The 17,951-nt window shown below is 43.9% G+C and overlaps 1 protein-coding gene across 1 annotated transcript in view; it reads right to left on the bottom strand.

Moving 5' to 3' along the window:
• Window positions 1–67: 67 nt before the first annotated feature.
• dmxl1 (Dmx like 1) overlaps window positions 68–17,951 on the bottom strand; it is a 55,476-nt gene continuing 37,592 nt past the window's right edge. The window contains 16 exon segments of the mRNA XM_084177231.1: window positions 68–2,399; window positions 2,778–2,995; window positions 3,131–3,183; window positions 3,453–3,544; window positions 4,191–4,268; window positions 4,568–4,695; window positions 4,917–4,977; window positions 5,115–5,253; window positions 5,564–5,685; window positions 5,903–5,989; window positions 12,460–12,522; window positions 12,842–12,959; window positions 14,508–14,709; window positions 16,760–16,845; window positions 17,123–17,274; window positions 17,408–17,589. Coding sequence (XP_084033357.1) covers window positions 2,175–2,399; window positions 2,778–2,995; window positions 3,131–3,183; window positions 3,453–3,544; window positions 4,191–4,268; window positions 4,568–4,695; window positions 4,917–4,977; window positions 5,115–5,253; window positions 5,564–5,685; window positions 5,903–5,989; window positions 12,460–12,522; window positions 12,842–12,959; window positions 14,508–14,709; window positions 16,760–16,845; window positions 17,123–17,274; window positions 17,408–17,589 — 2,006 coding nt within the window. The 3' untranslated portion in view covers window positions 68–2,174.

The following is a 17,951-nucleotide window of genomic DNA, read 5'->3' as shown; positions in this document are numbered from 1 at the left end:
TTAATGGGGATAAAACATCCCCCCCCCCCCCCCCATTTTTATTCTAGGTTCCAAACAGACGAAAGTGTTACATTAAGTTGATTTATTATATTACACTTTACTTGTAAATCTGACATAATCAACATTCATAAAATTCGATTTCTGAGCATATTCACAGTGTAAAGGAAGAAATGCATGGAACCCCTATTGTATATGATGGTTCTAATTAAATACTCATTCATCCCTTGTCTGCGATAGCCATAAACCTAGATGTTTTTATAGCATATTGCTATCATGAAATTTACAAATATCCCCTACTCATCTTTGATAAAACAGTTAATATTTAATTCAATTACTTTGCAATGAGTATACCATGATGTATTCCTGTGTAATAGGTGCAGTGAAATGTGTTTTACAGGGTCAGCCATAGTTGTACTGCACCCTTGGAGCAAATTAGGGTTAAGTGCCTTGTTCAAGGGCACACAGATTTGTCACCTCTGGGATTAGAACCAGCGACCTTTCGGTTACTGGCCCAACGCTCTAACCATAATAAATCACATTGTACTTGGTTTATATCATAACAAGAAGAATCTGTATGCCCCTGGAGGAAATTAAACATAACCCGATCATGCAGTATTGTATATGAACACAATTCATAAATATTACTGGTATTTCACAGAATTGTCTTCATAAAGCAGGACTTGCTAAAACATTTTATCACAGTAATTAAGTTGTGAGGTGTAGTTTGTTCCATTTACAGAATGCAATTAAACTATTTTATCAAGAAAGCTTTTCTCTAGCTTATACCCCAAATTTAAAGTAAATATATATTTGTCTACAGCAGCGAAACATGATGGTTAGCTATGCATTGCTCCTTATATCAAAGTGGCTATGTGACAGTATATGTCAACTTCACCCGCTTATTGGTAATAATAGATATCACAATATACATGGGCCTAGATTCAATCTATAAGGTCATTTCCTGAAGGCAATGCATTTTGTAAAAATAAAAAAAGCACAAAAAAAAAGGTTCTTGTTATTCGTCAAACCACACAAGTAGTACCACATTAAGGCAGCCAAATTCGGATCTTTATTTCACTAATTGGTATTTTGACCAATCATATAAGCTCTAAAAAAAAAAAAAAATTCGGTGAAAATATCTAATATGATTGGTCAAAAGACCAATTAGTGGAAAACATATCAGAATTGAGCTGCTTGCCTTCATTCAGCCTAACTGACAAGCTAGTTAAACCAGTTTGTAAAGTCAATTTCATCTTAGCAAAAGTAAATCCACAATTTAAGTGACTTATCGATGCATCTGTGGTCGTTTTGGGGATTGGGAGGAAGAAAGTGCTGTGTTGGAATAAAACAATTTCATACTCAATAAGACGTCCATTCAAATTAGTGTTCTCTTTCTCCGATTGGCTAAAGAAAATGGTGCTTACATGGTGTTACTATATAAGCTTCTTGATAGTTAAAGCATTCTGTCTAAAATGATCAAGGGACGAACAGGCCGATTATATTGGTGTCCCCTGATAAGTGGGTCCTGACTAAAGCTACGTGTGCAACTCAACAAGATTAAGAACACTTTATTGGTCAATTGCACACAAAGGTCCAACCGAAACTAAATACCACTCAACACCACCTAGGGGAAATGGGTGCAGTACCAGTGTTGGTTGAAGATTTACAAGGACACATCACCACTGTTTGAATCTAGACCACAACAATACTAAACAGAATATTCTAATTACTTTAGGCTTGGCTTACTCTCTGACATCTAAACTAAACTATGCACTGCATATCATTTTACCTTATTTACGGGCAAACAAAGCGAATTCCTTATGATTCGATAATGTGCTTTATATCAACTGGCCTTAACGCCTCAAGCAAGCAGGGATGTCAGTATTTTACAGTCTTAAAATGGATGCAGAGCACTGTAGGAACACCTGACATCCCAAATCATACACTGCATCCAGATAATCATCTCTACACAACTCATCTTGACGTGTAAGATTCCAATATGATGATTGCCTTAGAAAAGTGATCACTGGTGAGAGGATGAAACTTGCGTCCGTTTTGGAGCGTCGTCCTCTCCTTGTGCACAGACAGTCCCTCCACACTCATCTTGCAGTAACTTGTGCAAACAAAGGCAGTCTTGGTCACGTCAACCACAAGCTGAGGCTGTGCCGAGTTAGCTAAATTATGAACTTGACGTCGTTCTTCAGGTTGCCATTGTTGACGCTGAAGCGGTCGGGGAGGATCCTCATTTTCATGGTACCGTCGGCGCCGCACGAGAAGATGTGGTTGGCCGGGCCCACCTCGATCTGCATCACGCCCGTGCCCAGATTCCGGAACAAGGACTGGCGAGCGTGCTCGTTGGGGAAATGATGCAGTAAGCACTGCGTGGACAGGCTCCACACCTGCAACAACACGGCACAGTCAGGGGTGGAGCTATAGTACAGACACAGGAAACCTTTTTGTTAGACTTGCATACGATTTATGGATTTAAATCTTTAACATGCTATACGGGGGGGGGGGGGGGGGGGGACCAAATATCTTCTGTAATCCTGAGAAAATAATAACCTTGGTCTAATTTTGCAATAGGCTTCTCCAACCACCCTACTCCGCTTGATCAGCCCCTTGAATTCCACCCATAAACCCACCCCCATCCCTTGTTTTTTACCCATCCTAACCCAGTCACCTGATGCCATTCAAAAAAAGGAAAGAAAAAACAAGCAACAGGTGCAGTGAGGTGAGTACGTGAGGTGACTATGTGGCTAGTGAGGGAGGGAGGGCACCTTGATGTTGCCCTCAGCGGAGCCGCTGATGAAGCTGCCCTCGGTGGGGTCCACGACCAGGGCCTTGACGGGGGAGTCGTGGGCCTGGAAGCTCTGGCGCTGGTGCCTGTGGGGGAGCTCCAGCACGCTGATCCAGCCCTTCCTGCCACCTGTGATCAGCAGCTGCTTCCTGGGGGCCAGCGAAAGCACTGTGGCCCCCGACTCATGACAACTAAAGGCTGCAGAGAGAGGAGAGCGGGGCAAAATAGTCTCTTTTAGGAACACAACTTCAATGTAGCTAACTTGGCTACTGTCTGTAGTATTGTTGATGATGTACTGGCTTCATTAGAACGAGCCAGTGTTGGAGGACTCACCGTGCACTAGGCTGTTCATTGGATTCACCAATGTATCCCAAAGACACACATTCCTATGGAGACAAAACAAAGCATTACTTACAGCGAATCAGCCCATTTGGTCCCTCCAGTGGAGAGATTGAGAGGTTTGTTCACATGTGCTCTGTAGCAAGGCTCAGAAGCGTGGCTCTGAAGCGTGGCTCTGAAGCGTGGCTCTGAAGCGTGGCTCTGAAGCGTGGCTCTGAAGCGTGGCTCTGAAGCGTGGCTCTGTAGCGTGGCTCTGTAGCGTGGCTCTGAAGCGTGGCTCTGTAGCGTGGCTCTGAAGCATGGCTATGTAGCGTACCTGTTGTCTGTTGACAGCCCTGCTGTGGCTATGAGGGAGGATGAGCCCACGAACACAAAGTCGTGAGCCGTCTTATTATGGCACTGCAATGTCTGTGGAGAGAAGGACATCACGAATCAACAACAACAACACTGCCAGACAGTAGGAGGTACAGGTAACTTCCAAAATAAAGGAAACACCAACATACAGTGTCTTAATAGGGCGTTGGGCCACCATGATATGGCAGAACAGCTGCAATACACCTTGGAATAGATTCTACAAGTGTCTGGAACTCTATTAGAGGGATGCGACACCATTCTTCCACGAGAAATTCCATCATTTGGGGTTTTGTTGTTGATGGTGGAAAACGCTGTCTCAGGCGCTGCTCCACAGTCTCCCATAAGAGTTCAATTGGGTTGAGATCTGGTGGCTGAGACGGCCATGGCATATCGTTTATGTTCATGCTCATGAAACCATTCAGTGACCATTCGTGCCCTGTGGCTGGAGTCATTGTCATCCTATGGGAGCATAGCCATGGTAGCCAAAACAATGGCCTGCCCAGCATTTTTATACATGACCCTAAGCATGATGGGATGTTAATTGCTTAATTAACTAAGGAACCACACCTGTGTTGAAGCACCTGCTTTCAATATATGTTGTATCACTCATTTACTCACGTGTTTCCTTTATTTTGGCAGTTACATGTAAACGGAGACAGACAGACAGACAGACAGAGACAGACGGGTGCTTAGTTCCTACCAGGTAGGGTTTAGGGGTGTTCCCAGTCGTATTGGTCTGCCACAGACGTAGAGCTCCATCAGCGTCAACCATACCAAACTGGACAACACAGCCAAGAGATGATCATATTAGGAAGATCATTCAAATAGGGAGTAAAAGTATGTCCAGCAACTAAATCATTCCTCAGCAGTGGCCATGTTGTTGAGGGACTGAGTTGGGCGGGGAAAACGTTGCTCAGTGAATAATTAAATGTAAACTAAGCATGCGTTCCAAATGGCACCCTATTCCCTGTATAGTGCACTACTTTGGACCAGATTCCTATGGGCCCTGGTCAAAAGTAGTGTACAATAAAGGGAAATTGGGAATAGGGTGCAATTGGGGAGGGAAAGTGTAGTCACCTTGTTTCCTTGGTGGTTGAATCGTATCCGTGTGACTCTGGAATTGCCTGGACTTCGGAAGCAGATGATCTGCTGAGAGTGGCCCCACTCAAACATCCGGACACTTCCGTCCTGCGCTCCTGTTAAGTCTGAGGGAGGGAGGGAGGGAGGGGCTGGGTAATCAAAGGATTCTCTAATCCCAATGTAGTATTGACAATAAAAGGACTCGGTATATTCTTGGAATATTAGCACAAGGGAAGGATGAGAACGTCAAGGACTAAACAGAATAGACATGGTACACATATATAGCTAGCACGTGTGGAGGTTTTAGTCATTGTATACAAGCAGGAAAGAAGTCACATCTACTTACAGTAAGGCAAGGTTGGGTGTGAGGTCATCCTTCTCACGTTGTTGATGTTCCTTTTGATGAGCTGCACCAGGAAATAAAAGGACATTATACTTAGACTGGAACTCTACAAGACATACTAGTAGAATGTACTGCATTGTGCTCAATATCAGTGACAAAAAAAAAAAAAAGGAACCACAGTAAAAGCTCCATCGGCCTCACCACGGCAGCGCCTCTGCCCGTCTGCAGGCCCCCGAGCCAGGGCATGTTGATCGGTGTCCCTGGGCTGCTGTGGGTGTAGGGGGTGGTGCCGTGGAGGGTGTTGAAGTCGTCCCGGGCCTGGATCACCAGGAAGTCATCACTAATGAGAGAGAGAGAGAAAGAGAGAGAGAGAGAAAGAGAGAGCGCGAGCAGAGTTTGATAGGACACTCCCAGACAGAGAACAGTATTAACACAGTGCTGACTGCATCCAAGAGCTGAGGCTTGAGGCTTTTACTTATTACCATAGATTGTAATCAATCTGATATGGTCAATGGGAGGTATTCAGCTGCAAAATCACAGGTAGGGACACAGAGGGACACTCGCAGTTCCTACGCAACTCTTGAATGTCTTTCAAAGTAGAAAGACACTTTATTTTCTTGTTTGGGTTATTGAGATTGACCCGGGCTCACCCTTTGGCCTCGGCCTCGGTATCGTCGTCGATCCACGTCAGAATCTGAGTGGCCAAGATGGAGGACACGTCCAGCTCCTGAATGTCATGAGTGGAGGCCATGACTAAGCAGTTACGATTAGCCTGGGACAGAGAGAGAGAGAGTAGAGAAAAGACACGAGCAAGAGAGAATAGAGGAGAGAAATCCAAAATCAGTCCTTCCACTTCAGACAGCCCATAGAGCCAAAGTGACACCTTGTTAGTCTAACCTAACGACGCAGACCTCTCCTGTGTAGGCTAGACCTCTCCTGTGTAGAACATGTGTGGAACAGACCTCTCCTGTGTGGAAGATGTGAAGTACCTTGTTGATGGCGAAGGCGGTAATGATGTCCGAGTCCTTGTGGATGATTCGGGCCTTGCCTCCGGGGTAGCCCAGATCTGCCTCGCTCTGTAGAGCAACGCATGAATCATTACACAGTCTCTGCCCGTCTGAATCATTTAAGTGTGACCAAAAGGAACAGTGATGGGCGATGAATGGATGACGCATGCCTGTCTGCAGTAGAAGGATGTGTATCTGTAATAGAGCTTTGCCTCAGGGCTACAGGGTGGGAGACGAGAGCATCAAGAGCACACAGTTATCAGGATTAGTGCCATTTTCAACCTCTTGACAATGCTCAGCAACGCCACTGAGATGGCCGTCTTATTGTATAATCTAAAAGGGGTGTATTGACACGAGACGCCGAACGGAGGCTTTCACAGAACATTAGGTTGAATTACATTCTACATTACAATTATTTAAATTGAAAATACCACATTTCCTGTCAGTGTTCGGCTTGACTATGAAATCTAAATATGGTGACTTGCCATTTTCACATAGTACTTAATCTTAACCCGACGAACATTCAACGTGACACTCTGGGCCTGCTAATCAGAACCTATTGGACTTCATGACAGTCTCATTCTCCTCTGCACACTCTGTGGAATTAGTTAGATAGGAACTATGGCAACCTAATCACTGTATAGACTAGGAAAATGCTTTTATCACAGAATGGGTTTTATTTATTATTTTACTGTCCAGTAATTCTGAAAATATATTATTTCTTATGGTTCTATTAAGTAAAATAACACCATATACCTTCAAGACTGTATCTATAGTGAATGTTGTCTTAGATCTAGTATACTGTATCACATTCAGATAAAGGCATGGCAATGTCTTTCATATAGCTCTATATCATGACAGTATAAACATTGTTTGATTCTTTATGAAGCTGTCCATTACAAAATTCATTAAAATCTCAGATTGCCTGATGAAAGCATTGCACATGCATTTGTGATCCAATTCTTGTGAGCTCATGCTAACAAGATTTCAATAAAACCAATGCAGCTTTTTGAAAATGAGCCAAATTGCTTAACTAATTGGTTCAATTATTTCAAACAACTTGGGAAATTTGCCAAGTGAATAATGCGCTGGGAAAGTGTGACTTCAATATCACTATTTGTTCCGTTTTTAAAAAATTGACTTCAAGTGCAAAATGCACAAAAATGCAATGTAAAACCTTCATAAAAGGCATTAGGGAGAAGTAAATTAATATACAGTGCATTCGGAAAGTATTCATACCCCTTGACTTTTTCCATATTTTGTTACGTTACATCCTTATTCTAAAATTGATTAAATTGTTTTCTCTTCTCATCAATATACACACAATACCCCTTAATGAATGACAAAGCAAAAACAGGTTTTTAATTTTTTTTTACAAATGTATACAAAAAAATACACACATTTATAGTCTTCAGACCCTTTCCTCAGTACTTCGTTGATGCACCTTTGGCAGCGATTACAGACTCGAGTCTTCTTGGGTATGTCGTCTCAAGCTTGGCACACTTGTATTTGGAGAGTTTCTCCCATTCTTCTCTGCAGATCCTCTCAAACTCTGTCAGGTTGGATGGGGAGCGTCGCTGCACAGCTATTTTCAGATCTCTCCAGAGATGTTCGATCGGGTTCAAGTCCGGGCTCTGGCTGGGCCACTCAAGGACATTCAGAGACGTGTCCCGAAGCCACTCCTGCGTTGTCTTGGCTGTGTGCTTAGGGTCGTTGTCCTGTTGGAAGGTGAACCTTCACCCCAGTCTGAGGTGCTGATCGCTCTGGAACAGGTTTTCATCAAGGATCTCTGTACTTTGCTAAGTTCATTTTTCCCTTGATCCTGGCTAATCTCCCAGTCCCTGCCGCTGAAAAACATCCCCACAGCATGATGCTGCCACCACCATGCTTCATCGTAGGGATGGTGCCAGGTTTCCTCCAGACGCGACGCTTGGCATTCAGGCCAAAGAGTTCAATCTTGGTTTCATCAGACCAGAGAATCTTGTTTCTCATGGTCTGAGTCCTTTAGGTGCCTTTTGGAAAACTCCAAGCGGGCAGCCGTGCCTTTTACTGAGGAGTGGCATCCGTCAAGCCACTCTACCATAAAGGCCTGATTGGTGGAGTGCTGCAGAGACTGTTGTCCTTCTGGAAGGTTCTCCCATCTCCACAGAGGAACTCTGTCAGAGTGACCATCGGGTTCTTGGCCACCTCCTTGACCAAGGCCCTTCTCGCCCGATTGCTCAGATTGGCCGGGAGGCCAGCTCTAGGAAGAGTCTTGGTGGTTCCAAACTTCTTCCATTTAAGAATGGAGTAGGCCATTGCGTTTTTGGGGACCTTCAATGCTGCAGAAATGTTTTGGTACCCTTCCTCAGATTTGTGCCTTGACACAATCTTGTCTCGGAGCTCAACGGACAATTTCTTCGACCTCATGGCTTGGTTTTTGCTCGGACATGTACTGTCAACTGTGGGACCTTACATAGACAGGTGTGTGCCTTTCCAAATAATGTCAAATCAATTGATTTTACCACAGGTAGACTCCAATTAAGTTGTAGAAACATGTCAAGGATAAATCAATGAAAACAGGATAAACCTGGGCTCATTTTCGAGTCTCATAGCAAAGGGTGTTAATACTTATGTAAATAAGGTATTTATTTTAATTTTTAATACATTAGCAAACATTTCTAAAAACCTGTTTTCACTTTGTCATTATGGAGTATTGTGTGTAGATTGATGAGGATTTTTGTTGTTGTTGAATAAGGGTGTAACGTAACAAAATGTGGAAAAAGGGGTCTTAATACTTTCAGAATGTATGTATGTACACTACCAGTCAAATGTTTGGATACACCTACTCATTCATGGGTTTTTCTTTATTTTTACATTGTAGAATAATAGTGAAGACATCAAAACTATGAAATAACACATATGGAATCATGTAGTAACCAAAAAAGGGTTAAACAAATCAAAATATATTTGATATTTGATATTCTTCAAATAGCCACCCTTTGCCTTGATGACAGCTTTGCACACTCTTGGCATTCTCTCAACCAGCTTCATGAGGTAGTCACCTGGAATGCATTTCAATTAACAGGTGTGCCTTGTTAAAAGTTAATTTGTGGAATTTCTTTCCTTCTTAATGCGTTTGAGCCAATCAGTTGTGTTGTGACAAGGTAGGGGGGGTTATACAGAAGATAGCCCTATTTGGTAAAATACCAAGTCCATATTATGGCAAGAACAGCTCAAATAAGCAAAGAGAATTGACATTCCATCATTACTTTAAGACAATACGGAACATTTCAAGAACTTTGAAAGTTTCTTCAAGTGCAGTTGCAAAAACCATCAAGCGCTATGATGACACTTGCTCTCATGAGGACCGCCACAGGAATGGAAGACCCAGAGTTACCTCTGCTGCAGAGGATAAGTTCATTAGAGTTACCAGCCTCAGAAATTGCAGCCCAAATAAATGCTTCACAGAGTTCATGTCATAGACACATCTCAACATCAACTGTTCATAGGGGACTGTGTGAATCAGGCCTTCATGGTCGAATTGCTGCAAAAAAAACACTACTAAAGGACACCAATAAGAAGAAGAGACCTGCTTGGGCCAAGAAACACGAGCAATGGACATTAGACCGGTGGAAATCTGTCCTTTGGTCTGATGAGTCCAAATTTGAGATTTTTGGTTCCAACCGCTGTGTCTTTGTGAGACGCGGTGTGGGTGAACGGATGATCTCTGCATGTGTAGTTCCCACTGTAAGGCATGGAGGAGGTGGTGTTATGGTGTGGGGGTGCTTTGCTGGTGACACGGTCAGTGATTTATTTAGAATTCAAGGCACACTTAACCAGCATGGCTACCACAGGATTCTGCAGCGATACGCCAACCCATTTGGTTTTCAGCTTAGTGGGACTATCATTTGTTTTCCAACAGGACAATAATATGTCATTTACACACCTCCAGGCTGTGTAAGGGCTATTTGACCAAGAAGGAGAGTGATGGAGTGCTGCGTCAGATGACCTGGCCTCCACAATCCCCCGACCTCAACCCAATTGAGATGGTTTGGGATGAGTTGGACAGCAGAGTGAAGGAAAAGCAGCCAACAAGTGCTCAGCATATGTGGGAACTCCTTCAAGACTGTTGAAAAAGCATTCCAGCTGAAGCTGGTTGAGAGAATGCCAAGTGTGTGCAAAGCTGTCATCAAGGCAAAGGGTGGCTATTTGAAGAAACTCAAATATAAAATATAGTTTGATTTGTTTAACACCTTTTTGGTTACTACATGATTCCATATGTGTTATTTCATAGTTTTGATGTCTTCACTATTACTCTACAATGTAGAAAATAGTAAAAATAAAGAAAAACCCTTGAATGAGTAGGTGTGTCCAAACTTTTGACTGGTACTGTATGTATGTATATACAGTGGGGAGAACAAGTATTTGATACACTGCCGATTTTTCAGGTTTTCCTACTTACAAAGCATGTAGAGGTCTGTAATTTATTTATCATAGGTACACTTCAACTGTGAGAGACGGAATCTAAAACAAAAATCCAGAAAATCACATTGTATGATTTTTAAGTAATTAATTTGCATTTTATTACATGACATAAGTATTTGATACATCAGAAATGCAGAACTTAATATTTGGTACAGAAACTTTTGTTTGCAATTACAGAGATCATACGTTTCCTGTAGGTCTTGACCAGGTTTGCACACACTGCAGCAGGGATTTTGGCCCACTCCTCCATACAGACCTTCTCCAGATCCTTCAGGTTTCGGGGCTGTCGCTGGGCAATACGGACTTTCAGCTCCCTCCAAAGATTTTCTATTGGGTTCAGGTCTGGGGACTGGCTAGGCCACTCCAGGACCTTGAGATGCTTCTTACGGAGCCACTCCTTAGTTGCCCTGGCTGTGTGTTTCGGGTCGTTGTCATGCTGGAAGACCCAGCCACGACCCATCTTCAATGCTCTTACTGAGGGAAGGAGGTTGTTGGCCAAGATCTCGCGATACATGGCCCCATCCATCCTCCCCTCAATACGGTGCAGTCGTCCTGTCCCCTTTGCAGAAAAGCATCCCCAAAGAATGATGTTTCCACCTCCATGCTTCACGGTTGGGATGGTGTTCTTGGGGTTGTACTCATCCTTCTTCTTCCTCCAAACACGGCGAGTGGAGTTTAGACCAAAAAGCTCTATTTCTGTCTCATCAGACCACATGACCTTCTCCCATTCCTTCTCTGGAACATCCAGATGGTCATTGGCAAACTTCAGACGGGCCTGGACATGCGCTGGCTTGAGCAGGGGGACCTTGCGTGCGCTGCAGGATTTTAATCCATGACGGCGTAGTGTGTTACTAATGGTTTTCTTTGAGACTGTGGTCCCAGCTCTCTTCAGGTCATTGACCAGGTCCTGCTGTGTAGTTCTGGGCTGATCCCTCACCTTCCTCATGATCATTGATGCCCCACGAGGTGAGCTCTTGCATGGAGCCCCAGACCGAGGGTGATTGACCGTCATCTTGAACTTCTTCCATTTTCTAATAATTGCGCCAACAGTTGTTGCCTTCTCACCAAGCTGCTTGCCTATTGTCCTGTAGCCCATCCCAGCCTTGTGCAGGTCTACAATTTTATCCCTGATGTCCTTACACAGCTCTCTGGTCTTGGCCATTGTGGAGAGGTTGGAGTCTGTTTGATTGAGTGTGTGGACAGGTGTCTTTTATACAGGTAACGAGTTCAAACAGGTGCAGTTAATACAGGTAATGAGTGGAGAACAGGAGGGCTTCTTAAAGAAAAACTAACAGGTCTGTGAGAGCCGGAATTCTTACTGGTTGGTAGGTGATCAAATACTTATGTCATGCAATAAAATGCAAATTAATTACTTACAAATCATACAATGTGATTTTCTGGATTTTTGTTTTAGATTCCGTGTCTCACAGTTGTGTACAGTGTACCTATGATAAAAATTACAGACCTCTACATGCTTTGTAAGTAGGAAAACCTGCAAAATCAGCAGTGTATCAAATACTTGTTCTCCCCACTGTATGTACACTACCGTTCAAAAGTTTGGGGTCACTTGCAAAAGGGTTTTCTAATGATCAATTAGCCTTTTAAAATAATCAACTTGGATTAGCAAACACAACGTGCCATTGGAACACAGGACTGATGGTTGCTGATAATGGGCCTCTGTACGCCTATGTAGACATTCCGTTAAAAATCAGCCGTTTCTAGCTACAATAGCCATTTACAACATTAACAACGTCTACACTGTATTTCCGATCAATTTTATGTTATTTTAATGGACAAATTTTTTTTGCTTTCTTTCCAAAACAAGGACATTTCTAAGTGACCCCAAACTTTTGAACGGTAGTGTATGTTTGAATTTCATGATATAATCTTGAAGTCCAGTTAAAAACAGAAAACGTGGACATGGAAGTGGAGGGCAGAAATAGATGACACTTTCCCAGCGTAAAACACAGGTGTCAATTAAAAACAGGAAAAAACTGAATGATTTTACTGGTCAATCCAAATTATTATTACAACCCATAAACCCCCACCAACAAAATGAACCAAAGCAGTACCTGGTTACAGCTAGGCTCCTCCATCCCTGAACATTTGTCATTTTCATTGTGGTCCTCAACCGACTTAATTATTTGAGAAGCCCCCAAGACATCAGACAAAACAATGTGATGAATCATGCAGAGTCAACAGGAAACACAATCTAGAATTAGACTGTTAATTATCAGGGTTTAAGAACAATATTATTCACCAAAAATCCATATATTAAAAAGGCAATTAGGATAGAAATACGAGGAACATGCAAAAACAAAAGCAGAAATGCGTCAACGGGGATAGAAAAAGGTATTATTCAATGGGAGATGTTATTCAGTGACAGTATGCAATGTGTCAGTGCTCAGACTGCTCAGCTGTCTGCATGCGGTGGGTGGGCGGAGTTGTAGCTACCTCGCTTTGGTCTCGTTTCTTGGTGAAAATATTGCGGATGAACGTTTCCTGCACCTCCTCCTGTTTGACCAGGTACTGCCACAGCCTCTTCACAGGCAGGGCAGAGTGGTGACTGGACCTGTAGCCACACAACACAACACTCCCCTCGGTTATACAGCTCACACAGGCTCTCTTACAAAAGGCATTTATGACGTTGTGTGGATCATATCAGTGTACCGAAAAACCTACATTTACAGCAGTGGTCACCAACCTTTTCGGAGTCAAGATCACGTCAGATTTATTTTAAACATGACTTGTAATGTCTATGCAACATTAACGTAATAAAAACAGTTCTGTAGGAATGAGGTTTGTGCAGTAGGCCTGATACATTAACACAGCATATTGGCTTGCTTGGCCTGCCAATATTGTTCTTCTCAGACCATATTACATTTCATAACTCAATCTTTGATAAGAAATTAGATCAGTTGTTGTATCAGTTGCGAGGCACAGCTATTTTACTGGACTGATGGTACCTGCATCTGATGGTCAGTCTCAGTGGAGGGAGAGAGCAGCAGAGGGTCCGTCTCTCACGGTCCCTGTCCTCTCTTTTTCTCTGGTGAAACTGACCAGAGAGAGGAGACCGTCTTCCATCTGACGGCCCAACTTGAGACGCAACACATTATTTCTGCCTCATGCACAAATTAATGTTATTCCTATGACCAGAGAAAGTGAAATATCCCTTGATATTAAAATATACGACGAGCTGCTAATTATAAAAATTCGATACACTTGGCTACTCGTGTATTGCAGCTGCAGTGCTGGTTGTAGCCTGAGTGGAAGTAGGGAGAAGCACGTGTTATGTTTTGTAAAAGTGCAGAATAAAAACAGTGTTGACAGTGTTGAATAAAAACAGTGTTGAATAAAAACAGTGTTGAATAAAAACAGTGTTGACAGTGTTGAATAAAAACAGTGTTGACAGTGTTGAATAAAAACAGTGTTGAATAAAAACAGTGTTGACAGTGTATAAATAAATAAAAACGTAAACATGAAGTCACTCATAAAAACAGCAGATATTTGCTGTATTGTTTGACAGTCTCTTTCTGGTCATGGTTTTAAAAGTTATGAAATCTCAAGTAGGCTAGTATCAAACTTTACTGTGGGGTCGTGAAAGCTGTGGGCACGGTATTTTGAGCTATCCGATTGGCCAGAGCAGTAGGCGCACTTGAGTTTGTCCCTTCAGACAAATGAAATGGTTAAAAATGTGAACACTTTGCCTACCTGGTGCGGAGGGCTTCTGAATCAAGTGCACCAACATCGCAAGACGAATAGAAAAAAATAAATTGGAGCGCAAGGCCTTGGGCGCATTCCTCTGCCCCAGGCGTTGCTGACCCCTGCCAGATCTTACGTCTGGATATGTATTTTACGTATCAGCTAACCACATCATATGTTATAGCAATCTGTCAGTCGATGACAGTCGATGATGTGGCACGCAACCATAGGTTGATGCACGCAACCGCTGATCAGGGGACCAGCATCGTTGGCTTTTCTACAGAAATGTTTGGTGATCGACTAGGAATGCCTTGAAGATCAACCAGTCGATCGCGATTGACCAGTTGGTGACCACTGATTTACAGAATGTTATGGCAAACATATCAATACACAGAATTCCCATTCGTTTCGAGCTCACCTGAAAGGTGTGTTGGATGGCTCAAACAGGGCTTTGTGTCTGAGGATGGCGGGGCCCGAGGCAGCCGTCTCGTCCAGAGGGTGTGTGGAGATGTACTTGGAGGGCGGCCCCCCGAAGATCTCCAGCCTCTTCAGCAACACCTGCTCCCAGCGCTGGAGGGTCTTCAGCACCGCGTGACACAGAGGAGAGCCCACAGGTAGATCTAAGAGATATACAGTGAGGGGAAAAAAGTATTTGATCACCTGCTGATTTTGTACATTTGCCCGCTGACAAAGACATGATCAGTCTATAATTTTAATAGTAGGTTTATTTGAACAGTGAGAGACAGAATAACAACAACAAAATCCATAAAAGCGCATGTCAAAAATGTTATAAATTGATTTGCATTTTAATGAGGGAAATAAGTATTTGACCCCTCTGCAAAACATGACTTAGTACTTGGTTGCAAAACACTTGTTTGCAATCACAGAGGTCAGACGTTTCCTTGTAGTTGGCCACCAGGTTTGCACACATCTCAGGAGGGATTTTGTCCCACTCCTCTTTGCAGATCTTCTCCAAGTCATTAAGGTTTCGAGCCTGACGTTTGGCAACTCGAACCTTCAGCTCCCTCCACAGATTTTCTATGGGATTAAGGTCTGGAGACTGGCTAGGCCACTCCAGGACCTTAATGTGCTTATTCTTGAGCCACTTCCTTTGTTGCCTTGGCCGTGTGTTTTGGGTCATTGTCATGCTGGAATACCCATCCACGACCCATTTTCAATGCCCTGGCTGAGGGAAGGAGGTTCTCACCCAAGATTTGACGGTACATGGCCCCGTCCATCATCCCTTTGATGCGGTGAAGTTGTCCTGTCCCCTTAGCAGAAAAACACCCCCAAAGCATAATGTTTCCACCTCCATGTTTGACGGTGGGGATGGTGTTCTTGGGGTCATAGACAGCATTCCTCTTCCTCCAAACACGGCGAGTTGAGTTGATGCCAAAGAGCTCCATTTTGGTCTCATCTGACCACAACACTTTCACCCAGTTCTCCTCTGAATCATTCAGATGTTCATTGGCAAACTTCAGACGGGCCTGTATATGTGCTTTCTTGAGCAGGGGGACCTTGCGGGTGCTGCAGGATTTCAGTCCTTCACGGCGTAGTGTGTTACCAATTGTTTTCTTGGTGACTATGGTCCCAGCTGCCTTGAGATCATTGACAAGATCCTCCCGTGTAGTTCTGGGCTGATTCCTCACCGTTCTCATGATCATTGCAACTCCACGAGGTGAGATCTTGCATGGAGCCCCGGGCCGAGGGAGATTGACAGTTATTTTGTGTTTCTTCCATTTGCGAATAATCGCAACAACTGTTGTCACCTTCTCACCAAGCTGCTTGGCGATGGTCTTGTAGCCCATTCCAGCCTTTGTACACCTACACATCTTGTCCCTGACATCCTTGGAGAGCGCTTTGGTCTTGGCCATGGTGGAGAGTTTGGAATCTGATTGATTGATTGCTTCTGTGGACAGGTGTCTTTTATACAGGTAACAAGCTGAGATTAGGAGCACTCCCATTAAGAGTGTGCTCCTAATCTCAGCTCGTTACCTGTATAAAAAGACACCTGGGAGCCAGAAATCTTTCTGATTGAGAGGGGGTCAAATACTTATTTCCCTCATTAAAATGCAAATCAATTTATAACATTTTTGACATGCGTTTTTCTGGATTTTTTTGTTGTTATTCTGTCTCTCACTGTTCAAATCAAACTTACAAAATCAGCAGGGGATCAAATACTTTTTTCCTTCACTGTACACAAACACTAGGTGACATTAACAACAGTACATTCAGAGGAGAGAGACTTCACAAAAAGGGAAGGCAGTTATCTAAAAGGGAGTCTTCATCCATGGTTCATACAAATTCTTCATCCATAGTTTAGGTCCTAAACAGGTTCAATATCACAGATTCCCTCTCTTAGTTTGGACTTCACAATCACTACAAGCTAATGCTTCCAACTAAAATCCTCTCCACAAATAGTCATTAGACCAGTGGTTGTGTAGGCTAGTTATCACTGACCACCTTGCGGAGACACTTGAAACCCTACCTCTATAAGGAATACCTGGAATAGTATAACAGTAATCCTTCTACCCTCCCCCTCCCCCACAAAATAAAAATAAAGGGTGGTTGTCCCACTGGCTATCCTAAGTTGAATGCACCAATTTCTAAGTGGCTCTGGATAAGAGCGTCTGCTAAATGACTTAAATGTTAAATGTTAGTGTACTGTACCTAGTAGGTCGTGGCCTGCCATGGGGTAGAAGGACTTCAGATTGCCCAGGACCAGCTGGACCATGGCCAGGCGCATCAAACACCAACTGGACACACAGAGAAATCACCATTGTCATGTCCAACCATCACTGACAAGAGTAACGTCCATTTGCTTTGATAGTGTTGCCTTGTGTTCGACAGAGCCACCGACTGTACCTGCAGGAGTTGGGGCCACCGACTGTACCTGCAGGAGTTGGGGCCACCGACTGTACCTGCAGGAGTTGGGGCCACCGACTGTACCTGCAGGAGTTGAGGCCACCGACTGTACCTGCAGGAGTTGGGGCCACCGACTGTACCTGCAGGAGTTGGAGCCACCGACTGTACCTGTAGGAGTTGGGGTTGGAATGTTCTCGGCTTGGAGAGTTGGGGTCAAAGTCTCCATACTCGTCTTCTTCATCATCATCATCCTCGTCCTGACTGCCCTGGCTCTCCTCCGAGTCGTACTCCACCCTGCTCTCTGACGGAGGGAGGAAAGGCTGTGGGAGGAAGAGGAGGAGGGGAAAAACACACTATAAACTCATACATGTTAGAATGAGCTGAATGACTGGGTCTTCAGAGGGGCGTGGTTGTAGTTAACTATGAACCTGGAAGTGTACACTACTACGGTACCTTTGCGATGAAGTAGTCCCAGATGCTGAGCTCCGGGGGGACAAAGTGCTCTTTGAAGATGGAGGTCTCTTGCTCCACAACGGGGCTGGTTGGGCCGGGGCTCTCTGGCCCCTCTCTGGAGGCACTGCGTGACGACGACAGCAGCTTGAAGCGCCTGGGCTTCCTGTCTAACTCCTCACTGCCTGCTGAGACAACCACAAACACGCCATATATATTGGATGTACTGGACTTGCCATTTTTCAAGGTAATGATGCTTTATATTAGTGCTTAAAACTGACATAATATTCAAGATATTATTGAGATAAACAAGAGCTGCTGTGTGTGTAGGCTGTTGTTCCAGCCCAGCAGTAATACACCCGATTCAACCAATCACAATCTTCAACAGATCATTATTCTCTGAATCAGGGGAGAAGCCTGCACACACTGGGGCCCACCAGGCTCTGAGTTGCCCACCCTTGCGTTCCAGTTACATCAGCCTCTACATCTGGCTTGCGCACACAGAGAGAGAGAGAGAGAGAGAGAGAGAGAGAGAGAGAGAGAGAGA

This window comes from Coregonus lavaretus (genome assembly GCF_964263955.1).
Source record: "Coregonus lavaretus genome assembly, chromosome: 14".
NCBI classification, from domain to species: Eukaryota; Metazoa; Chordata; class Actinopteri; order Salmoniformes; family Salmonidae; genus Coregonus; species Coregonus lavaretus.
This window is presented reverse-complemented; position numbering and strand designations above follow the sequence as displayed.